Source organism: Thamnophis sirtalis, unplaced genomic scaffold (genome assembly GCF_051295495.1).
Source record: "Thamnophis sirtalis isolate CommonGarterSnake01/CBP01778 unplaced genomic scaffold, rThaSir2_p1.2 scaffold_11, whole genome shotgun sequence".
Classification (NCBI taxonomy): Eukaryota; Metazoa; Chordata; class Lepidosauria; order Squamata; family Natricidae; genus Thamnophis; species Thamnophis sirtalis.
Window position 1 is genome coordinate 56,657,716 of NW_028261391.1, and position 25,883 is coordinate 56,683,598.

General features: G+C 40.7%; 1 protein-coding gene across 12 annotated transcripts in view; it reads right to left on the bottom strand.

Moving 5' to 3' along the window:
• ABLIM1 (actin binding LIM protein 1) overlaps nucleotides 1–25,883 on the bottom strand; it is a 203,895-nt gene that overhangs the window by 79,771 nt on the left and 98,241 nt on the right. For all 12 annotated transcript variants that reach the window (XR_015698075.1, XR_015698073.1, XR_015698078.1 and 9 more), the window contains exon 3: nucleotides 615–798. Coding sequence is in view for 2 of the 12 variants with exons in the window: in XM_087725860.1 (XP_087581986.1) it covers nucleotides 615–798 (184 nt within the window). In the remaining 10 variants the exon portion in view is untranslated. The remainder of the gene's footprint in view (nucleotides 1–614; nucleotides 799–25,883) is intronic.

Sequence of the window (25,883 nt, forward strand, 5' to 3'; positions counted from 1 at the left end):
TAACCAAAATACAATAGTCTATTACCCGATCTTGAGCGAAGGAGAAACAGCCTCCAGAATCCAATATTTCCAAGATGCCTTTTATTAAATACTAGCTAAAGCAAGAATTATATCTCTTAACTTCTATGATCACGTATGTTTAGGGATATTCAAGGTTATCCAGTATTTAAGTCTTTGCAAATGAGCAGCTAAAAAAATGAAACCCATAGTGAATATACGTCAATTACATACACACACAGACACCCATATACAAATATATATAATTCAACGTATCAGTAAAAATCAATATTTTTTTCATTTTTTAAAATATTTCTTCTTTTTTTCTCTAGTATTTATGTTCTTTAAATCTTAATTCTCCCTTGACACCCAAAATGATAAAGGAAGAGAAAAAGGAGGGGAAAGGGGAAGGAGGACAAGAAGGAACAGGAGGAGGAGGAGGAGGAGAAGGAGGAGGAGGAGGAGGAGGAGGAGGAGGAGGAGGAGGAGGAGGAGGAGAAGGAGAAGAAGAAGAAGAAGAAGAAGAAGAAGAAGAAGAAGAAGAAGAAGAAGAAGAAGAAGAAGAAGAAGAAGAAGAAGAAGAAGATCATCGTCTTATTCAGCATCAGTTCACTTACTTGCACATAGTGCAGGCAAAGCAGTTGGGATGATAGGTTTTTCCCAGAGCTGTTACAACTTCTCCTTCCACAAACTCTCCACAGCCATTGCATCGGGTCCCATACATCCGCTGGTAATCCACAGTGCAAAGGTAATCGCCATTCTTAATGAAAAAGCCTCCTTGAGCCAAATCACACCCGCACACTGCAAAAATATATTTTAAAAGAAACCAAGAACTTATCAGTTTGAACATAGAAAAACACAGGCATTTGTTACTGGTAATGGAAAACAGTTATCTGTGTTACTTTTTGGAAGCATATGTAGTGAGGTTGGAAGAGGAAAAGAAGAAAGTTAGAAGATGACAAAGAGGTCAGAGAAGGAATATTAATAAAAAAAAATTAAAGTAATAAACAGAGAATTTCGATATACAGAGCAGGCAGTAGGAAAGGCAACACCCCGCACACGAATTGTTCTACAAGGTTGTCGTCCAAGTCAGGGAGTTCGCATTGAATCGCCGCGGTTCTCAGGATCTGGAGGAACTGACTGATGGACTTCGTCTCTTTTTTAACACATTGCCGGAAGGCATAGCGGCGAGCGATCTTAGAAGGAGTAGGCGCGTAGTGGTTCTTCAGGCCGTCCATTAGTTTGTCCCAGCCAAGCTCGTACACCAGCCTCAGAGCCGCGAAAGCCTGGGCCGTGCCGAACATTTCGGGACCGCAGGCACTGAGTAAAAAAACTGCACTTGCACGCCTGCAAATATCCCTGCCGGTTATTAGCTATTAAAAAGCACTCGAACCGCTCCAGGAACCTTGCCCATGACTCGCCGGCAGTTCCAAAAGGAGCGAACGGGGCCATCGCAGCCATGGTTCGAGCATGAAAATCTTCTCAGCAACACGAGAGAAGAGAAACTAATTCTATGTTTTATGTTCAAGGGCTGTTAAGTCAGGGCCTGTGGATCCCACCTTCGTCACCAGTGAAGTGGACCGAGGAAGAACGAGGCAGGAGGCTCCTGAGGTAAAGTCAACAGCTTTTATTAGAACAGAACTGAACAGTAGAACAGGCTAGCAGTAGATCGGGACCCCGCCCTCCTTGAGAGCTATTTATACGGAGCTGTCAGGCAGGGAAGCCAATAGGCGCGCTTCTGACAGCCCACGCTCAGCCAGCCACGCCTTAGCCAATCAGGCGTGGCTTGGCTGTTGTTGGCTGTCAGTTGAGGACGACACACATGATATGACCAACTTCTAAATATTTGTATGGTAACTCTTTTATACATCAGTTTAAAAAAATGAAATTAACTTGGATTTATATTTATTAGCTTTACCTACAAATAATTTATGATAAAAATAAATCAATGTAATTTCAGAATTATATTTATTACTGATGGCAGAACAAAATCAACATAAAAAATCTAATTTCAAGCACACAAAGAAGTAGCCTTAGTTGAAATAAATTCAGCTGGCTTTCAACCAATCCCTTTAGTCCGACAGTTACTTACTATTAAAATGAAACAACTTTTAGATGTTATTGTGCCTACTAAATTTAGATTGATTGGTAGCACAGCTTCATACAGCAGGTTAACACAAATTTTTTAGTAAGTTGAAATGTTGCTTATTTATATTTGGTTTAATATGCTAAGCAAATAAGACCACTAAGATTTGCTCAGCAAGTCTAGGTAGAAAAAAATCCAGGTTCAGAGATGAACCAAATTATTGCTCATAGTGGATTTCTTGCTTTTTAGCCTGATATATTTTTGCAGTGGAATGACTGATTTATATTTGACTCACTCCAGCACATGAGTCACAAATGCAGCATCTCAAGGTTAAAAGATCACACATTTTCAAGTTTAAAAAAATAAATAAAACCTTATACTTGATATAATCCTTAATTTAGATGTTTCTGGAAATGTTGCATGTGAAGCCAACATTATTCCAGTCAGCAAACACATAAATAAATAAGAAAATTTAGAAATAAATAAGATTATTTTAAGTAAATGATATAGGCTTTGAAATGCTGCAAAGCAGGACAAGAGATACTTCTGAATTTTTTGCTGGAGTATATTAAACTTTCCACCTAGAGAAGAAGAGAGTATCACATGGGCATGATAAAACAAAAATATATGTTCCAAGAAAGAAATTTCAATTTGTCTCTTAGAACAGTGTTTCTCAACCTTGGCAACTTGAAGATGTCCGGACTTCAACTCCCAGAATTCCCCAGCCAGCGAATGCTGGCTGGGGAATTCTGGGAGTTGAGGTCCAGACATCTTCAAGTTGCCAAGGTTGAGAAACACTGTCTTAGAAGATTATGGCATCTGGATGCACTGTGCACAGACTTAGAATCACTGGGCATCCTTCTCTGGGATTTCCAACTGCTAAACAAAGTATTTCCTCTCAGGATTGCAGGACCAACTCTAAGACTGCTCCAAGAATAGCATTCATAATTTTATTGCATAACTGCACAGAACATCAGAAACCTGTTAACAACCTAGATGCATTCCATACTTATTATCATACATACATTAACATACACAGAGCATAGTCTATAAATGTATACGTTTGCATTCAAAAATACTTTATTCTGAGAAGTGTAATGAAAAGCTGCGTCGGTATTGTCTGCAAAATAATTTAGTAATATAAATGGTAAGAAATTCTGAATGCCTCACGTTTCTCAAATTAGATCAATCACATGCAATTCTCACTTTTCAGTCTCTGCCACACCCAGTAGATTTTCTTTTGGGACCCAATTAGCCAGACTGTTATCATAAGAGCCGAGGTGACGCAGTGGTGGCACAGTGGTTAGGGTGCAGTACTGCAGGCTATTTCAGCTGACTGTTATCTGCAGTTCTGCGGTTCTAATCTCACCGGCTCAAGGTTGACTCAGCCTTCCATCCTTCCGAGGTGGGTGAAATGAGGACCCAGACTGTGGGGGCGATATGCTGACTCTGTAAACCGCTTAGAGAGGGCTGAAAGCCCTATGAAGCGGTATATAAGTCTAACTGCTATTGCTATTGCTGTTGCTATAAAGATTTTGGCCTCACAAGTCTTAAGTACTGATCAATGTTAAATTACATTTTCTAAGAGGATAGAAATGCAGATCATTTATGAGATGCTTTCTTTTAATTGGTTCACAAAACGCTATCATGTTTCGCCAAAAATACTACAGGATCTTATATTTTTTTGACCCATGAAATATGGCCTTGGGCTTATTAAAGGGGAGGGCTATTGTTTTTGGGTTGCCGGGCAGCTGCTCCCTTGCGACTGGGTTCCTGAAGAGCCGGGCACAGCGTCAGGGTTGAATGGCTGTGTTGCGCTGTCACAGCAGCAACAGAGCAGCCATGAGGTGATCACACTCGCGAGCAGCCACCCGGCAACCCCCCTTTCCACCCGGGCACAGCGCCGCTGATGGATCTAGCGGTACCCGGGAGGCACCAAGCAACACGAGTGCCAGTTTGCCGCCCTTTGCCTCCTGCAGTTTGGCGCCTTCAGAATGCCCCTAGGTGAGTGAATGGGGCTCTGCATGGCTGGAGAGGGAGGTTGTGTGAGTGGCTTTTCCGCTCTCCGCTCGCACGACTCACAGGCTCACAATGTCCTTGGCTAATTCTACAGTACCTGCAGAGCCAGGGCATCTCCACTGCTGGCACCGCCCGCCGCTTGGGTTTTTTTTTTTGCGGCTTTCAAAGCACGGAGGATGGATGCTGCTCTGGGAGTACACTCTATGGTTGTGGGCTTCAGAGCGTACAACCATTGAGCATACACCCAGAACGGTATCCTACCGCTATGCTTTGGAAGCCACAACGGAGGATGGATGCCGTTCTGGATACCTAGCGGGATATCGCTAGGTCAGCAAGCAATGCTCTGCCTGGCCGGAGGGGGGGGGAAATGTCCAGGGGACTTATTTGGGGGGGGGGCTAATATTTTTGCCTACCTGAAATATGTGGCAAGGCTTTAGTTTCAGGACAGAACGTATTTTCGGGGAAACACGGTATGCCCCTACTGTGGAAGCTCACTCTTCCGGCTACAAAGATTAGATGGAAGTAGTCCAAATTATATGCATTCTTGCATTTGCAAATCCCATTTAGCATAAGTATGAATTTCATGCTGCTAGAAAGGAATTCGTATTATTGCTTTCTATAATGTATTTTCAAGGAAATTTACTAGCAGCTTAATGTGTAATTTTGGATAGCAACTCCAAATTTATACTAGTTAGGCAACATACTAAAGTAGATACTATAGTGCAGTGATGGCTACCTTTTTTGGATCATATGCCAAAAGTGGAGGGAGTGCAGGGAGGTCATGCGCGAGCATGCCACACCCATAATGCTATGTGCGCAACACCACCGCATACCCCTACCCCGCTTTTGGCACACTTTTTTCGCCCTCCCCAGGCTCCAGAGGCTAACCCTATAACCCTAACCCCTGGTGGCTCTCCGGAGGCTTCAGGAGCTTCCCTGAAGCTTTTGGGAGCTGGAAAAACAGTCCTATGGACAAACTGAAACCTACGGAGGGCAAAAAATGGCCTTAAAAGAATGCCAATGTCAGCTGGCCAGCGTGCGCATGCACGCTGCAGGTGACAGGGCAATGCCTTGCGTGTTGTAACAAATGACCTAGAAGTAAGTAAGATCTTTATTACGGTCAAAGACCAGCAATATACATTTGTTTTTCCACTATATTAAAAATACTAACATTAAAATATAATTAAAAGTATTTACATTAAAAGTGGTCCAAAGATTGTTAAAGGTTTGTCCAGATAATTGGTACAAGATGGTACTATACTGTAGCCAATTTTTTTCTTATGGACATTGCAGCAACACAGAACTTTGCCACTGCATACGTGGTAACCGGGTTAGTGTCCTGGAGGAGAAAGCCTAGATGAAAATTGTCTGCCCTCTCTGGCAATCTTTCTAATAAGGGGAGAATATATGCAGACCTACAAGCTCTGTATAGCTCGCAGTGTAATAGTACATGTGAATTATCTTCCACTTCTCCTTTATCACATATACAAACACGTTCAGCTATTGGAGTTCTCTTATACCTGCCCTGGAGGAGTGCTGAAGGAAGAATGTTAAATCTGGCTCTGAAGAAAGCTATTCTTTGTTTTGGAGAGATCAGTCACTCAGATATCTTGCTGATTCCCACACACTCTGTTTGATTCTGTCCCTACTGTGGAAAGGCAACCTATTAGTTCTTCTTGGAACTCCATGTCCCTCATTCTATTGATTACTACTTGCTTTGCTTGCTCAAAGCCCAGGGACATTAAGAATAATGGTGAAAGCCCATAAGAGCCCAGCTTGTGATCAATTGCTTGTTTCCAGGGGGAAGGAAAATTGTCAGTCAATACTAGTGGGGACAGCCCCTCTGGAAAGAAATGCATTTTAAGCCAATAAATGACCATCATCTTCCAGGCTCTTACTTGAATTTGAGGCATGCCTGTCTCAATTCTTAACTGGGCATTTGGAGTTCCATTGGGTGCGGCTAAGATGGCTCGCAGGAATTTTGTTTGAATGGTTTCTAACAAGTCTCTCTTTGCAAGGAGTCCTGTTTGTGCCCCGTAAAGAATGTGTGCCAATGTTTTGGCCTCAAAAAGTTTTAAGGCAGCAGGTACTAACTGACCTCCACCTGTATAAAAGAAATGTTTGATTGCATTTGAGGACCTAATGGCTACTTGCAATGTGTGATCCCGTGTGCCTTCCATGTCCCTTGCGAGTGGAAAACCACCCCAAGGTATCTAAATGTTCTAACCTGTTCCAAACTATATCCTTCTATTTGCCAGGAGTATTGGCTTGGTCTTTTAGCAAAAACTAAAATTTTTGATCTATCGAAGTTAAGGACCAGATTGTTTTGCCTGCAATAGCCAAGTGTTGCCCTAATTGCTCTCTTCAGTCCTATGGGGGTTTGTGAAATGATAGCGGCGTCATCAGCATATAAGAGAATTGGCACTTTGCGTTGTGCTAGGTTAGGAGGATGGAAATCAGGGTTCTGTAAAAGATCAATCAGGGGATTAATATAGAAGTTGAAGAGGGAGGGGGACAGGATGCAACCCTGCCGCACCCCTTTTTGTACCCTTACTGAGCTGGTTAAACTCCATTGGGGAAATGACCTAGAAGAACAGTTGGCTCTGTGTGCCACCTGTGGCACGCGTGCCATAGGTTCGCCATCACGGCTATAGTGTATCCATTTACAAAATTCAGACTAACAATATTCTGTTTACTTCAACATTAGTGTTGAAAAATTGAACAATAGTTATGTATCAGATATGGCTTAAAATGGTGAAGGAAGAGTTTTAACAAAGAGTGAAATAAATTAAACAGCATGGTTATACACTGAAAAAGTAAAGGATTTTTGGTGTTATAGTATTAAAACAATTAGCAACCTATGGTTTTAATTCAAAAGAATTTCAAGAACATAAACATCTAGATCTAATAAGCAAGTATAGTAATTTAAATCAAATTTTTGTACAAAAACATTTGACAATTTATTGCTTAAAGTCTAATTATAAATCTTGTTAAATGATAAATCATGTGTTTTAACTGTCTATAAACAAATATCCCAGATACAATTATTCCATCTCTTCTTGGTAGGCATGGAATCACTCCTTTCTGATACTGTGGAAAGTTGCTGTCAGAATGATGATCTGACTAAAAACAAGCTGTGTCCTATAAATTCAATCTATTATTTTGAACTACATTTCCTAAAGGTCATTTGAATGGCTTTGCATTTTTGCTCAGTTCATTATAGTATGAAAAATTGCTATTCATACTGAAATAAGAGATGCATAACACTTGCGATTTTGGAATATATTTTTGTCAAATCTCCTGAGTAAGCAGCAATATGTTATAAATGCGATACTTATTATCATATCACTATGTTACATTATATTACCAATGGCAGCATCAATTACAAACCTATATAACAAGTAATGTTAAAAATTGCAGTAAAATTAATAAAGGAACTATCCATTTATAATTTCCAATTCCCGCATAACCCTATTCTTCTCAGTTTTATTGAGGTTATTTTTACTAACTTTATTTTAAAAAAGGCTCCTAAAAAGGCTATTATTGTATAAAAATGAAAAGAAATTAAGGTTTTCATGTGCAGCATTAGTGGATGAAAAATAACTGTACATTAACATTTGAGATATAAACAAGTCTCTCTCATATACCGATATACAGTATACACACAATTTCTATGTTCTTTTTCTGTCCTGTCTCCCCACTGACTTCCCATGAGAAGTACACTATATTACCAAAAGTATTCGCTCATCTATCCAAATAATCAGAATCAGGTGTTCCAATCACTTCCATGGCCACAGGTGTATAAAATCAAGTACCTAGGCATGCAGACTGTTTTTACAAACATTTGTGAAAGAATGGGTTGCTCTCAGGAGCTCAGTGAATTCCAGCGTGGAACTGTGATAGGATGCCACCTATGCAACAAATCCAGTCGTGAAATTTTGTCGCTCCTAAATATTCCAGTCAACTGTCAGCTGTATTATAAGAACGTGGAAGTGCTTCGGAACGACAGCAACTCAGTCACGAAATCATAGGCCACGTAAACTGATGGAGCGGGGTCAGCGGATGCTGAGGTGCACAGTGTGAAGAGGTCGCCAACTTTCAATCGCTACAGATCTCCAAACGTCATGTGGCCTTCAGATTAGCTCAAGAACAGTGCGCAGAGAGCTTTTTGGAATGGGTTTCCATGGCCGAGCAGCTGCATCCAAGCCATACATCACCAAGTGCAATGCAAAGCGTCGGATGCAGTGGTGCAAAGCACGCCGCCACTGGACTCTAGAGCAGTGGAGACACATTCTCTGGAATGACAAATCATGCTTCTCCATCTGGCAATCTGATGGACGAGTCTGGGTTTGGCGGTTGCCAGGAGAATGGTACTTGTCTGACTCGTCTGGATTATGGTGTGGGATTGTTTTTCAGGAGCTGGGCTTGGCCCCTTAGTTCCAGTGAAAGGAACTCTGAATGCTTCAGCATACCAAGACATTTTGGACAATTCCATGCTCCCAACTTTGTGGGAGCAGCTTGGAGCTGGCCCCTTCCTCTTCCAATATGACTGTGCACCAGTGCACAAAGCAAGGTCCATAAAGACATGGATGACAGAGTCTGGTGTGGATGAACTTGACTGGTCTGCACAGAGTCCTGACCTCAACCCGATAGAACACCTTTGGGATGAATTAAGAGCATAGATTGAGAGCCAGGCTTTCTTGTCCAACATCAGTGTGTGACCTTGCAAATGCGCTTCTGGATGAATGGTCAAACTTCCCATGAACACATTCCTAAACCTTGTGGACAGCCTTCCCAGAGGAGTTGAACCTGTTATAGCTGCAAAGGGTGGCCCGACGTCATATTGAACCCTATGGATTAGGAATGGGATGTCATGTACAGTAAATTCATATGCGAGTAAAGGCAGGTGAGCGAATACTTTTGGCAATATAGTGTATTTCTTATCAGAGCTTATTACAAATGATCTTCCTTCTGGTCATAAAGCATTTACTCAAAAATGTTTTCTTGAAAGTCAGTTCTATGATGAAAATTAGCATGAAAGAATGCTATATTGGGACATATAAAGTAGGTAGGTCATGTTACACTGAGGACAAGTAACTTTTTTAAAACTGAAAAACCACATTCAGTCTTTTGGAATCATGCAAATAGAAAACCTAAATGCAATAAGCAATTCCCTATGGCCCACAGTGTTAAAAATAGTGGGTGGATCAAAAAAGAAGAACAAATTTTTACTCAGCATGTTCTTCTTTCATGATACCAACCCAATAGCTTGAGTGGTAACCAAAAACAACAGCAGTGGCAAATGTTGTTATTCGGGAACAAAATGTAGAGTGAAACTATGATGTAGTGATTAAGACTATGATTGGAAAGTTTGCAATGAAAAAATCATGGACTATGTGGATGACCTTGGGAGACAAGGGAAGAGATGTTGCCTACAAAACAGTCAGACAAGACAGATAGTAGTTGCCAATGAATTAACCATCAGAGAAGAAACTTAGAAAGAACCCACTAAATGTTCAGATGGTTAAAAGTGATGGTAGATACTTTGTACCTGCAGACCTGCAAGGTTCTGTTAATGTAGCCTTAGAAATAAAGTACAATTGGCTCATTTAGCCACATTTACCCACACTTTGCTTTCTTCCTTAGATATAACAATAATCAAATTACTAACAATTCAGTGTTTTCTTCTGATATGTTAATTGAACTACCTGTCCTTAAAATAAATGTTGTTTTATCATTATTTATCATTATTCGTTGTTGGGCTACCCCGACAGTCACCCCGAAAATTTTTGTGGCAAATGAACAGTTTTGAGGGACAGAAAACAATCAGGTGTGTGTGTGTGTGTGTGTGTGTGTGTGTGTGTGTGTGTGTGTGTGTGTAAAATTAATTTGAAAACAGATACAATTTTAAATTATGGAAGTAACAGCAAGGAACAAAAAGGCTGAGGCTAGACTGAAAATTGCTCTGAAATGATCATTTGTCAAGCCCCATTGCATAATTCTATATATTCAATTTTAAGATATTATTCAAAACAACCAAAAGTTGTGTATACTTCAACATATAAACAGAATCATGAGAACAAGACTTTAGGCAACAGAAAGAAGTAATGGAAATGAATATGTAATTTCTTAACCACTGATACAGCAAATCTTAAGAAAGCAGCTTAAACATTCTCTAAAACATTTCGGCATTGGGTGACTTTCAGTTTGAGATCTACAGAGATTGGATGTAAGGACATAGCCATAATTGCAACTAGTTTATATAAATTCCAGCTTAATAATTCTCAGATCATTTTTTTTAAAAACCCTCCATACCAGGGTGGTGATGGTAGAGACAGGACTGTGAACTGTGTCAATTTTCACCTTTATACCTGCCTGTTCTGCAACTTTTATGCCAAACAGACCAGAAGCCAAAACAGATGGAAGAGTCCAGAGGCAATACTGCAAAAACTCTTGTCTGTTAAATAAGCTTCAGTAAAACGAATGGAAGAAGAGGTGCTTCCTTTCTATCTGACAGTAAATTGAGATCTTAGCGTTGTGGAGAAGAATAGTAATTATGCATAATTCATGATAGATAAAACTAATGGAAAAAGAATGCAATAGATGATATATTTTGCAGAAGCTTTCTCACCTTGAACCAAATCTATAACTTCATATACAAGGCAACAATTGAATACATTTCGGATTCAGTTTTGTACTCCACACATTGTTCGTCTTACAGATAAAGTATTACTGTTCTGTTTTAAGTTCAAGAGTTAAATCACTATTTCTGATCTTCTCTTCATTCAGAATTTGAAAACAATTCATTGAACAAAATAATCAACAGTAAGGTTAGACTCTTGTCATAAATATGTCATCAATCTGATTTCAATCATTTGTCAAGCAGTGTTACTATAACACCAGAAAATGGGATTTTCTGCTTTTCTCCAACTCCTGCACTAATGAACTCTCCTCCGTTTTCAGGCGGTTTTCCAGTGCACTGGTGTCCACGAAGATCAGCTGGCCGGCGTGCAAGTGTGTGCCGGAAACCAGAGCAGCTGTGGGCTGGCACATGCCCACATCTCTGGCACCTGTGCCATAGGTTCGCCATCACAGTCCTAGAGCGATATCACTGTTTACAAAACACAATCTATTTCATTGTAATGGACTCTGGTTCTTCCATATTGTTTTCATGTCACATTACAGCACAAGGCTCTTTAGTAGCATCCTGTTTGATCCAAATATAAAGTTTAAGCTGCATGTGCTTGTGTTAGAACCTCCACTCACAAACTTTTCAGGATCTGTCTATCTATATTATTCCCTACAATCCAGTTTGCTCTTTATGCTTTTCTAAGCAGGATCTCACTCCGAGATCCTGACCTTCAATTTCTGAGGCTTTAAGAAACTTAGCCTCACAACTATAGACTCAGTTCCTTTCTTTCCTTTTTCTCTATGGAAATATGATGGTTTTTAAAGATATTTCAGGGGTTTCTAAACAAAAAAAAAGTAGTACTAAAACTACTACTTTGTAGTTTTGATTTAACATCAATTATTGACCCAAAACTACAAACTAGTAGTTTTAGGTCAATAATTGATGTTAAATCAAAACTACTACTTTGTAGTTTTAGGTCAATAATTGTTTGATGTTATAAAGAAAGCAGAAAATATTGTAAAATATTGAAACTTTAAACAATGAAATCATCACCATAAAATATAAGAAAATAATGCACTTGAGACATGAAAAAAACTAATCCCAAAAGGTAACAGATTAGGCAAAAGATATAAATTACTTAAGAGAACAATCTAGCAACTTCCTTACCTTCCCTAGAAGATTTTCTACATTCCTATATATTCCATCTCCTGAATCTAATTATGGTCATATAATACAGCAATGCAGTAAATCAGATAATGCATACCCTTATAAAATTATTGTTCTATTGTGTTTCTAAATTCTCCTATAACACGATTGAGTCATGGTGGTGCCAGACAGTCTGCCCACAGAATAATTTATTTAACAGGAAATCACAATATTGGATATAGAAAGGTTCTTCTGATAAATACACCAATAGAGAAATATTTGTGTATGTGCATACATACACCTCTATATGGACACTTGTAGAAAGAGTACTGAATTGTTTTAATGCCTGGCTGGAAGCTGTCTTCTCACAATTTCCAATATAAAAAGCAGCTGAGTTAAAGTCACTCACAACTTACCAATGCCTTTAAGTAGAGATGGGAAAGATAAAATACTACCCTGAATTCTGATCTGCAAATCTTTTTAGTTTTGCTCATAAACACAAAATAATTTAACTGAGAGCAAAATCTGAAAATGAAAAGTCCATTGATTTTAATGGATGTTCTCAAACTAAATATGGTGATAAATTAGTGGTCCCCACCTGCAAACTATTTGTGCTTAGATCATATGTAACTTTGTAATGTAATTAATATATATATATATATATATATATATATATATATATATATATATATATATATATATATATATATATATGTAATGTGTAAGATATATGTAAATATTGATACACATACATACACTCTGTGTGTGTGTGTGTGTATTTGTGTGTGTGCATACGGACTCGCATTTATACTTGGGCCATTGTACACAGTACAATGGTGCCAAACATCTGAAGAAGTTGCCAAAATAATTTATTTTAAAACAGCCACAAAAAGTAGGACAGTATTAGCAAACATTGCAAAATGTCTATTAACTTGACAACCTACCAAGTGTGAAGTTAACCCTATATACAGTGAATTATCATGAAGTGGTAAGCGAAGTTTGTTTATCCTGCTAAATAAAAAGTCTATTGAAATCCAAGTTCAATGCTTGTAGACTATATGGATACACACATAATTTTCTTGATGGAAATACTGAAATGCTACTTTCTTCCAAGGTATTTTTTTTCAATTTCCCAGCTATCATACAGCCCTTTGGGGATGGAGACTAATAACACACTTTCCCCACTAATCAAAGTTTTATTAGTCTTCTTCATAAATATAAAATGTACTAGGTATAGGTTTTTTTCATATAGTATTAGAATAAAATGTACATTTTCCCCTTTACAAAATAAATTGTTGCTGCTCACGGCTGTTCCCCATGCTAAACAGAGTTTAATATTCCTACATTCTTGACTACTGTTGCATTCTTGAGTATTCTTACTATAGTCAATTTTAGCTCATACTTCTTTCTACACGTGTTGTTCATTTTATTTTGAAGCCATCAGTAAAGATGTGAGCTACTACTTGAATTGGTATCAGTCACAATCAACAGTTTATTTTCATTTGAAACTAAAATAAAAAGATAACAATAAAAAGATAACACTTATGATAGTTATCCTCATTTTGCTGAATCTGCAAAAATTGTGGATTCCCTCTGGGAAAGGAAAATAGACAGGGGAATATTTTTCCCCCTCATAAGATATTAGGTTATAATGCCTTTCTAAAGAGAAAAACTATTTTCTTCAGTGTATTCATTAGCAGAAAATAAATAATATAAACCTCTAAATACTAAAATATATAGCTGTAGTATATAACAACCCCACCCTACTTTGGATAGTGCCTTGGATTCATTTACATTCCATTCCTCACCAAAGGCAATAATTACACAATGACCAGGCATATCTTGATAATGGTCTCTGCTTGGCTTGTTTAATCTCAGTACTGTTATTTGCAATTATAGACTTCTGGACTATTTTTATTTCACAGAAACAGAGGAATATTGGTATTTGGATGATGAACCACAAGACAGTGTTATTTGAGAGCTAAAACTGGAAGTGTAGCTGCGCCTTGCATTTTTCCACTGAGATTAGCAGTCGGCAGATTTCTAAGGATGAGTAAAATCCTTCCAATGTCCGTGAAGAGGGTAGAACCTGCTACTTCTGCAGATTTCGTTCAATTAATTTTAAAAAGCATGCATGTTTTCATCAATGGGGAATATCCAATACATTCAACTGCTTCAATTCTCATAAAGAAATTGGCTGTTCTGCAAATGGGGTGTGTGGGGTGTAGGAAAATAGCTCAATCTTGCAATTTTCTTTGCTCAGACACTTTCATACCTCATGTTCTTACATCTCTTCACTGACTGTAACATAACTTCATTTTATGCAACTGGTTTAAAAGAATGTGTCTTTCCTTATTACTTTCAGAATATACTATTGACTCTTTTGTTATTATCCATTTTCAGCCATCTTGAAAGCCAGAATATGTGTAATTAAAAAATAAAGTTGGCAATTGGACTGGAATGTTTTAATTTATGAATATCATTTTAGAAGGCACTATTACCCAATTTAAAGAAGCAGAACATAGATATATTATATATATATACATATACATATACATACATACATACATACATACATACATACATACATACATACATACATACATATATATATATATATATATATATATATATATATATATATATATAATATATCTCTTGGAAAACTCTTTTCTTCTGTCATGCATTGGTACGTGCATTCACCAATGTATATATTTGAGTGAAGGATAATGAAAACTGAAGATAAAATACAATTTCTCAGAAAAGTCTTCACTTTTTTATTATAAGAATTTTTGTGTGTGCCCTACTTAGAAAAAGAATTCCTACACAGGAACTTACACTTAAAAAGAGTTTCTATCAAATGTGTACAAAAGCTAGATTTTATAAGCAATCCTTATAAAATTCTTTCAAATAAAGTTAAGCCATTATTGTTGTTTGTTTATGTAACATCAAACAATACTATTTGGTACTCAAAATATATGTGTATATAACCTCAAACAAAAACCCATGCACTTTCCTTCAATATATTTTAGTTGACTGAAGAATAACTGAGATGCTTCACATTTTAGTATGAAGAGTTCATTTCCTGGACAGTGATATTTATAGCTGACTGGGACTTTATCAGCCTTCAGCGAGTCCTAGAAATACTCAAAGCTTCTGTGTTCATGTATGACTAGAACAAAACAAAAGTATAAAGATTAAAAAACAAAACTATAAAGATTATTTTTAAAAAGGCACAAAGGTAGTAAAGGTTATACCCTGTTGCAAAAAACTTAAAGGTAAAAATTGCTACACTGGAACTTACACTATAACTATTTCTTAAGTAATTATTATAAAGTATATTTCAAATATGAGCTTAAGTAAGAAGAAACTATCTTTAAGACTTAGCAAAAGCAATTTTGTAAAAAATTTAAATCAGTGTTATTCCTCTCCTGCTTTACCCATTTTAATCTAAATATCTCTAGCTTCCTCTAAAACTCATCTTCCCTTGATTAATTCAGCCCCTTAGTAAAGTAATATATCTTTTTCTTACCACTCTACTGCATTAACAAGGTAGTAAGAAAGGGAGAGCCAAGAGGCTGAGGAAAAAAGAATATAAGGTTGGGGATGGAGATGGACATTTCACCAAATTTACCTAGCATAAGGATTGAAATCTAGATTTTCAAAAATCTAGAATTACTAGAAGACAATTTCTATTCAGTAAAGCCCAACATTCCCCTCAGAGAATTTGCAGTTACCTTTTTAAAAAAATTCTCCTCGTGCTGATATTTTTTGGGGACACCAGAAATCAGAACATCCCCAGATGTCAGCGGATTTTAATAGCAAAAGTGTTTGTTTGTTTTTTACTGGCCCCAGTAGGTGTAGTGGTTGAAGAAGAGCAGAGTTCCCATTTTCCAGAAAATCAAAGATAGTAGAAGAATATGAAATTATGATTGCATTCAATTTCACATCCACAGATCCAAAATTAGCAAATGAATCCATGGTAGCAATATTAGGTTAGGTTTAGGTTTATTAGCATTTGTAGGCCGCCCTTTTCCCTGAGGGGACTCAGGGCGGCTCACACAAAACCAGGAAGGGGGGGATACAACATTAAGATAACAACATATAATAAAATAATAGACAACATACATTCATCATTCGGGCGGGGTAACGATCCTTATCCCCAGGCCTGACGGGCGAGCCAGTTCTTCAAGGCTATGCGGAAGGCTTGGACGGTGGAGAGGGTACGAATCTCCACGGGGAGCTCGTTCCAAAGGGTCGGGGCTACTGCTGAGAAGGCCCTCCTCCTTGTAGTTGCCAGCCGACACTGGCTGGCCGATGGGATGCGGAGGAGGCCTAGTCTATGGGATCTTATAGGTCGCAGGGAAGTAATTGGCAGAAGGCGGTCTCTCAAGTATCCAGATCCACTGCCATGTAGGGCTTTATGGGTGATTAATAGCACCTTGAAGCGCATCCGGAGATCGACAGGTAGCCAGCGCAGCTCGCGGAGGATAGGTGTTATGCGAGTGAATCGAGGTGCACCCGCAATCACTCGCGCGGCTGCGTTCTGCACTAGCTGAAGTCGCCGGATGCTCCTCAAGGGCAGCCCCATGTAGAGCACATTGCAGTATTCCAGCCTAGAGGTCACAAGGGCCCGAGTGACTGTTGTGAGAGCCTCCCGATTCAGGTAGGGTCGTAACTGGCGCACCAGGCGTACCTGGGCGAATGCCCCCCTGGTCACAGCCGTTAAGTGGTGGTCGAATGACAGCTGTGGATCCAGGAGGACTCCCAAGTTGCGAACCCTCTCTGAGGGGTGTAAAATTTGACCCCCCAGCCTGAGTGTTGGAATATTGGCCAAATCTTTGGGAGGAAAACACAACAGCCACTCGGTCTTTTCTGGGTTGAGCACAAGCTTGTTAACCCTCATCCAGTCCATGACGGCCTCAAGGCCCCGGCTCATCACATCAACCGCTTCATTGATTTGGCACGGGGCGGACAGATACAATTGAGTATCGTCCGCATATTGATGGTATCTAATCCCGTGCCTGCGGATGATCTCTCCCAGCGGTTTCATGTAGATGTTAAATAGTAGGGGGGATAAGACCGAACCCTGCGGCACCCCATAATTTAGGGGCCTAGGGGACGATCTCTGCCCCCCCACTAACACCGACTGCGACCTGTCCGAGAGGTAGGAGGAGAACCACCGTAGCACGGTGCCTCCCACTCCCACCCCCCGCAGTCGTCGCAGAAGGATACCATGGTCAAAGAGGACCAGGATGGAGGAATGTCCTTCATCTCTGGCTCTCCAAAGATCATCCATCAATGCGACCAAAGCGGTTTCTGTGCTGTAACCGGGTCTGAAGCCTGACTGGAAGGGGTCTAGATAGTTTGCTTCCTCCAAGGACCATTGGAGCTGGAAGGCCACCACCTTCTCAACAACCTTCCCCAAGAAGGGAAGGTTGGAGACCGGACGATAGCTGTTAAGAACAGCTGGATCCAAGGATGGTTTCTTCAGGAGGGGTCTCACCACCGCCGCTTTCAGTGCGGCGGGGAAGTTCCCCTCCCGAAGGGAGGCGGTTACAACCGCCTGGATCCAGCCTCGTGTCACCTCACTGCAGTTAGTAACCAGCCATGAGGGACACGGATCCAGAACACAGGTGGAGGAACTTACAGCTCTCATGGCCTTGTCCACATCCCCGGGGGTAACGTCCTGAAACTCAACCCAGCGCTGTTCTACTTGGTCCCCCTGTGCCTCGGCTGGAACTGCAGGTGTGGAGTCCAAGTCCGACCGAAACCGAGCAATTTTGTCCGCTAGGAATTGGGCATATTCTTCAGCTCTGCCCTGCAGGGGTTCCCCCATCTCCCTTTTGTTCAATAGGGAGCGGGTTATCCTAAACAGGGCGGCTGGACGAGACTCAGCGGATGCGACCAGGGTGGCTATGTGCGATCTTTTTGCTGCCCTAAGTGCTCTGGTATATTCCCTGGTGCAGGTGGTTACCATTGCTCGGTTCGATTCGGACTTATCGGACCTCCAACGGTGCTCTAGGCATCTCCTCCGGCGCTTCATCTCCCGGAGCTCCTCGGTGAACCAAGGGGGTCTCCGGGATCCGCCGCCTCGGAGGAGCCGCAGTGGCGCAATCCGGTCGAGGGCCTCCGACGCTGCCGAGTGCCACGCAGCAGCCAGAGTCTCCACCGGACTGTGGGCGAAAGTGTCAGGAATAACCCCAAGCTCTGTCTGGAACCTTGACGGCTCCATAAGATGCCTGGGGCGGAACCACCTGGTCGGTTCCTCCTCCCTACAGTGGGGGTTTGGCCTCCGGAAGTCGAGCCTCAGTAGGCAATGGTCTGACCACGACAGGGGTATGATGTCGCTCCCCCTCAGACCAAGATCACAAATCCACTGCTCCGAGAGAAATACAAGGTCAAGCATGTGTCCCGCTGAGTGGGTTGGGCCTCGAATTACTTGGGTCAAGCCCATGGCTGTCATGGAAGCCATGAACTCCTGCGCCCCATCAGAGTTTTCACCGAGCGACGGCAAATTAAAGTCCCCCAGGACCATCAACCTAGGGAACTCAACTGCCAGCTCGGCTACCGACTCGAGGAGCGAGGGGAGGGCTGCTGCAACGCTGTTGGGAGGCAGGTACGTTAGCAGCAAACCCACTTGACCCTTGAGGTCCAACTTTAACAGCAAAGACTCACACCCGACAATCTCCGGAGCAGGGACCCTACGAGGAACTAACGACTCCCGGATAACGGCGGCCACACCCCCACCCCTTCTCTGGGCTCTCGGCTGATGCAGCACCTGAAATCCTTCTGGGCACAGCTCTACAAGGGGGACTCCTCCCTCTGGGCCCAGCCAGGTTTCAGTAATACATGCCAGGTCTGCCCTCTCGTCTGTAATTAAGTCCCGGACGAGAGGAGCTTTATGGACAACAGACCTGGCATTTAGCGACAACAGCCTGAGACCAGGGTCCTGACTACTTACGCCATCTGGTCTTGGAGTGGGACTCCCAGGGCCGGAAGGGGGGATCTCTGTAATGTAGCGAACCCTCCTTCCCCGGTAATGGCCTGCCCTGAAGTCCCCGCCGTATCTGCCCCTCCCTGTTACGACCGCAATACCCCGACCCTCTCCCGTGTCTCTGGTCCCCTCAACCACCCCCATAGCCCCCGCAACTCCCGGCAGGTCCTCCGAATCACACATACTCATACACTCCCCCAAACAGTCCCCACGCAATAGTTAAAAAAACACAAAATTTACAACAATATAATCATAAAAGTGGGACATTCATTCATCTCATACGCACCTCATGCATAGCCCGTACAAAGAAAGAAGAAGAAGATGAAAGAAAAGAAGGAATAAGAGCTAAAATAGTTGCGCAATTGATTAAAAAGTTTTAAAGTGCGAGTTCAGTTTGTTGCCATCAGCTGTCCATCTACTGCCCAGACCAAAGTTTCCTTTTGGGGATAGAAACCAGTAGTAATGATGGTAATAGTCAGGGCTAAGACAAACAGGATCACAGGCCCTAGGTCTATGGGTGAGGGAAATCTGGTAGGCAAAGTCCAAAGCGGCAGGGAACCAATGTTGATAAAAAAGGCAGCGTTGATAGAAAGAGCAGCGTTGATGAATAAGGCAGCGTTGGTGAAGGAAACAATGCTGGAACAGGGGGCTATGTTGCTGGGAAGAGTAGTAATAGTACCAGTAGCAGCATTGGTAAAAGGGACAGCATTGGTAAGGGGAGCAATGTTGTTGAAGGCACTGGTGTCGCTGTGGAGCTGAGTTAAATATGGAGGAGGGGGGAGGCATCCGGAAAAGGCTCCAGCCACGGCACATCCAGTCAGCCGCCCGCTTTGCCTAAGCCGGACAAAGCCCCCGTTCGAATTTCCCAACTCCAACCAACGATGATAAATAATCAGCCCAGTCAGAGTCACCATAAAATCCCCAAGCTCTCTGAGCTGTCCGCCACGCTGTCCGCCAAGCTGTTCGCCAGGCTTCAGAGCTTGTAAAGAAGGGGCCAAAAAACCCCTCCGTTGCTGAAGCCGCCGCGAAACGCCCTCACTCGTCTCCGCTCCCAGTGCCACCATAGGACCGCTGCACTCGCCGCCAAGGGTGCCCAGCCGCCGCTGAAGCCGCCGGAGCCGCCGCGAAACGCCTTCCGTCGCCCCCGCCTCCACCATGACCATGCGGCCGCCGCGGCTGCTGCGCCCGCCGGCAAGGACGCCCAGCTGCGTCGAAGAGTCTGAAGTCCCGGCTCGGCAGAAGGCGTCGGTTTCCCTCAGCTCGTGGCCCGCACAAGTCCTCCGAATTTCTGTCATCCCGGGGGACCCTGGCAGAGGCGGTGAAAGGTTGGTTCCACGGGCTCCTAAAGCTTTTTTCGTCAGGTCTTCTACGACGAAGGAGCCCTGGCCGCCATTCCAATTCTCGCACATGCGCAAATGTCCACAACACAACACACTCAACCTAACCAAATACACTAAGATTGAAATACCCTAAATCATGGGTGTCATCACCTCTGTCTCATTACCTACTTTCAGACCGATGGACAAATATTTCAACAAATCAAAGACAAACATCCATGGGTTCACCTCTCTCAGGATTCACAGCAGAGACTGCAATGCAGCGTTTAGAAACTATGGCACTCCCACGCATACAACCAAATGTATGCATCTGATATGGAGATGAAATCTTTGTTGGAATAAAAAAGGAACATGTAGAAAAAACACACAAAACAATCAACATCATCTTCAAAGGAATAAAATTCATAAGGAAAGAAGAAACAACAGCACATGGCCCTTTCTAGATACCTTAATCAGCCAAGAAAATGGTGGCAAATTAGAATTAAAAGACTATCAAAAATCTACCCACACTGAGCGCTCCTCTATCAAAGTAACACCCAACCTTTCACCAGACAACCTGTGTAAGAACATTATTAGGGCAAACACAAATACACTGCAGCAACCGTAGACACCAGAAAAAGGAAACAGGCAGTCCATTCAATAAAATAGATACCCTCACAATTTTATCAAAAAGTTCCTGATTGCTCAACTCACTCCATCACAATCAAGCTATGAAAATGCCATTCATTAAAAATATATCGGAAACAACCAACTATTATAACAACACCACTCCATCATAGCACACAAATCAACTAAAGCCCTCCACAACATCTTAAGTAAACTAAAAATACTAAGTAGCCCAGGAAGAGTCACACCAGCGCTCACAGGGCAAATTACTGTATCTAAACAGACATTCCTTTCTTGCACTGAAGATGTTACCTACTCAGGTAACAAAGCTTCTGCAAATCTAGATCCAGGTTCAGAGAGCACAAAGGACTCCAAAGTTCAACCCTGACCTATTTAATAGACAATTCAAATATTACAATCATGTAAAAATGAATTAAGATTTTTGTATAAAAATTGCAGGGCAGCACTACATCAGCAGGAGGATCATGGCACACTTTGGGTATTTATTTATTACATTTCTAAATTGCTATAATCAAACAGTTCTCTATATTACTTTTCACACAATAAAGGAATGTATGGTGTGAATTCATAGGATTAGCTATGATTTGTTAGTACCGTATTTTTCAGAGCATAAGGAGTATAAGACGCACCCAGATTTTGAAGAAGCAAATTTTAAAAAATAGTAGGTAGGTAGGTAGAGGGATAGCGAGGGAGAGAAAGAGAGAGAAATAGAGTAGGTAGGTAGGAAGAGAGAGAGAGAGTAGTTGGTAGGTAGGTAGATAAAGGGGGAGAGAGAGACAGAGACAGAGAGACAGAGATACAGTAGGTAGGTAGGTAGGGAGAGAGAGAGTAGATAGATAGGTAGGTAGAGGGATAGAGAGAGAGAAATACAGTAGATAGGTAGGGGAAGAGAGAGAGAGAGTAGGTAGGTAGGTATATAAGTAGCTAGAGGGAGAGAGAGAAATGTAGTAGGTAGATAGGGAGAGAGAGAGTAATTAGGTAGGTAGGTAGATAAAGGGATAGAGAGATAGAAAGAAATAGAAAGAGAGAGATATAAATACAGTAGGTAGGTGGGTGGGTGGGGGGGAGGGAGGGAGGGAGGGAGGGAGGAGAGAGAGAGAGAGAGAGAGAGAGAGAGAGAGAGAGAGAGAGAGAGAGAGAGAGAGAGAGAGAGAGAGAGAGAGAGAAGGTAGGTAGGTAGGTAGGTAGATGTTTCCAGGTGTATTTATCCATGTGCTGGAGAAGGAAATTGCTGACAACCTGCCTAAAACTCATCAACCATTCTAACTAACTAAACAGCTTTCTGAAAGGGGGGAAAAAGTTTTGCACTCTGCAAACCTCCCCAAAACGGCCCGTTTTTCACAAAAACAGGCTCATTTGTTTCAAATAAAGGCATGAATAGTTTTGGGGGGGTTTGCAGAGTGTTCCTGGAAGTGTGGGGGGAGAGCAAAAAATGGCCAATTTTTGCAAAAATGGGCCATTTTTTGTTTTAAAAAATGCATGCATAGCCTTATGGAGGCTTATAGAATGCTGCTGGGGGCTGAGGGGGCAAAAAGGGCCCATTTTCTGCTCATTTCTGCCTTCCCCAACCCCCAGGAGCTGTCTGAAAGCCTCCATAAGAGTATGCATGGCCATTTTGGTGAAGGGACAGGGCTTCAGGAGGCAAAAAATGCTGTATTTGATATATAATATGCACCCAGATTTTCAGCCTCTTTTTAGAGGAAAAAAGCTGCATCTTATACTCCGAAAATACGGTGGTTATAATCCTAAACATAACGCTCAGAAACCTATCAGTTACTTAATAAGAAAATGGGTTTTTATATAATGAGATTATGGATTAGGATTTAATTCATTTACTAATCCAAATAAAAACTGCAGTCCAACAATGTGATGTCTTTCATACATCCAGCAAACTGGCTACTTTGAATGCCAAGTTACCTGTTAATGATGAACCAATTCCTTAAGTTCATATGCAATTCTAGTAAATGTATCTTAATCACACAACAGTCATATTTAGAAGAGCTGCAAACATAAAATCTGTTTAAATATAATATGGCAGAATATATTTATGTAATTGTAAATATATTAATGTAAAAAGACTCCTGTATTTCTTTTTATCCTTGGAGAGGTAACTCTTACCCTTGTGACTCTGATTTGGCAACTCACTGGAAATAATTAATATATTACCAGCCTTTAAATATCTTCAACTACAACAATACCCCAAAGTTAACCCGAAATGGAAAGAACATGTCTTCTATTAAATTGCATCAGAGGTTATCCCTTTCTGCCAAGCAGAAATGAAATTTTATGAGATGCAATACAACTAGAGAGGGAATATAAGCCTGCTGATCAGTCCTCAAAGAGCATGTTGTCATTATTCTCAGATCAAAATCAAACAAAGTTTGATTCATTTAAACTATTCAATAATTGGATGATTATAAAGCAAGGCAAAGCAGCTACCTAACTCTGGTTCTCTCCCATTCAATAAGTAAATTTGCATTAGCAAGTGAAACCATTCTGAGTTATTTACCACTACCACAGTTTGTTCTTTTATTTAAAATGCATACGCTAGATAATTTTATGTAATCTATGCATCCTGGGTAAATTCTATTGAAAACAGTGCAAAGCAGTTAGGGAAAATATTTATATTTGGTTTGTAATACTTAACTGAAATGATCAAGTTACATATTTTTACACACATTTATGTTCCATAGTTGCCACATAGAAAAACAATGATAGGTGGATTTGTGGGGGATATTATTCAGTTAAACACTTTATTTTCTGCTTAGTGATTACTTAAGTTAATCAATGTCTGCATGGCAATTTCACAGGAATTTCAAATGAAATGTGACTGAGACATCCACTAAAAAGAGAACATTGTTCTTATAACCTCCATAAGGTTGTAGGTTGTAGGTTGCGTTTATTTATAGGCCGCCCTTTTCCCTGAGGGGACTCAGGGCGGCTAACAACTTATGGGAGGGGAAGACATACAATAACATAAAAATACAATATATAACTAAGATCAAACAACATTCATTCAATATTCGGGCGGGGGCAAACTATGGTCTTTACCCCCAGGCCTGGCGGGATAGCCAGATCTTGAGGGCTGTGCGGAAGGTCTGAAGGGTGGTGAGGGTACGAATCTCCATGAGATATATAAAAATTTGTGCATTATAATTAAAACAGATGCTTTTCCCAATATTTCTGCATCTAGCATTTTAAAAGATCTGGTAGAACTCTATACTGCACATTAGGCTTAAAAATACAGCCAAAATTTATAATGAATAGATATAAAAAGAAAATAACATGAAGCTTTATTTGCATTTTGCGCAAAGGGAGGAAAAGCAAAACAAAGACTTTTCTTAAGCAAGTTATTTTTTAGTTGGGAAAAATTGATAGCACTTTTTGAGGAGCAAAAGAAATATTCCTCAGGCTACCTATCACCTTGTGGAATGACAAATTAAAAGTGTTATGCTAATAAGAGAACTAATGCTAATGAAGCTGAGGGGGTAAGATTTAAATCTTAATTAATGCACAGCATATAAAGCAGTGGAAGTAATAAACTTATATTATGTTCAAATTTGGACATATTAAACCTATATAATTCTAAAACTTTCATATCTGTTTGTAAGCTTCAGTTGGGCTAATGGTTGCATCATAGTGTAATAATGTTTGAACCAAAGTACTCCAGATGGGCTAATTTACAGAATGCATTCATGCTCTGCGATCCATTACTCTCAGGACATTGAAATTTGGAAAAGCTATGGCCACTTCAATTCTGCCATGCTTCCATAGTCAGCCACGGTCACATGATTTTCATTTCTAAGACTCCCTAGAAGCTTTGTTCAAGGAAAATCAACTGGGAATCTGGGAAAAAGTTAGAAGTCCTAGGCTGGCAGGTAGGAAAGTAGCTGCTGCCGAATAGGGAGAGAATGATGGGTACATGGAATTGCAGGGAAGTTGCAGAGTCCCTTGGAAAGAATGTCCAGGGATACATGACAAGCACTGTATAGATTGTACCAGGGTGTGTGAGAGATACTTCATGGATTGAGGAATTTATGTGGAAATGTGAGAGTTGCGCAAAGGTGTGAAGGAAGTGCAGTGAGGGTCAGGGAAGATGAAGTAAATGAGTGAGATGATGAATGGTAGGTAAATATTTCTAAAAAGATAATCCAATAGGTCATAGATTATCTAAATTCCTTCATAAATAGCAATTGCCCCTACGAATCTGGGTCCTCATTTTACTGACCTCAGAAGTATGGAAGGCTGAGTCAACCTTGAGCTGGTCAGAATCAAATCTTTGGCAGTTGGTAGAATTAGCCTATAATACTGCATGTCACCATGGTATGGGCAAACATATTTGATCTTATAACAAAGTAATGGGTAAAAATGCAAATATTTCTGTTTTATTACTGTTCTGTTTGTCAGTAGTACTAACATTATGGTAGAAGGGAGATACAAGCTTAATAAATTAATCCTTAAGCATAAGAAAACTGTGATATCTCAAACTGTTGGAAATACCTTGTGGATTTCCTTCTTCAACTGCATCCTTCCTTCTGGGTTCACAATAATCTTAGCTTTTTATGACATCCAAATTGGGGAAAGAAAAGCTTAATTATTTTAAGCATAGTTTGTTCCATTTCAAATTAGAAATTCAGGGTGCCCCCAAGATACTTTGCAGTCTCAGATAAAGAACAAGTTTTCTTTCCTCGATTCCATATACAGAAACTAACTGGAATAGATGAGCCAAGTGGCCATAAATGCTGACTCTTGTACTTCATATGATTATAGAGCTGGAATCAATGATTACTGTGGATGGACATGAAGATGTCATTTTTAACCACTGCTTCCATCAATTCAAAAGCTAGATGAACACCTTAGTCATAAGTAATAAAATGGGAAAATAAAGGAAAGTTTGCTTAAATAGACCCTTGTGCTAAAATACAAAATTTGTAAAGGGAAGCAAATTTTCTGAAGAATTAAGCAAGTTAAAGGTTCAAAGACTGAGGATGATGTAGAGACTTTTTTCATATCACTAATACCATAATGAAAGTTATACCTGAC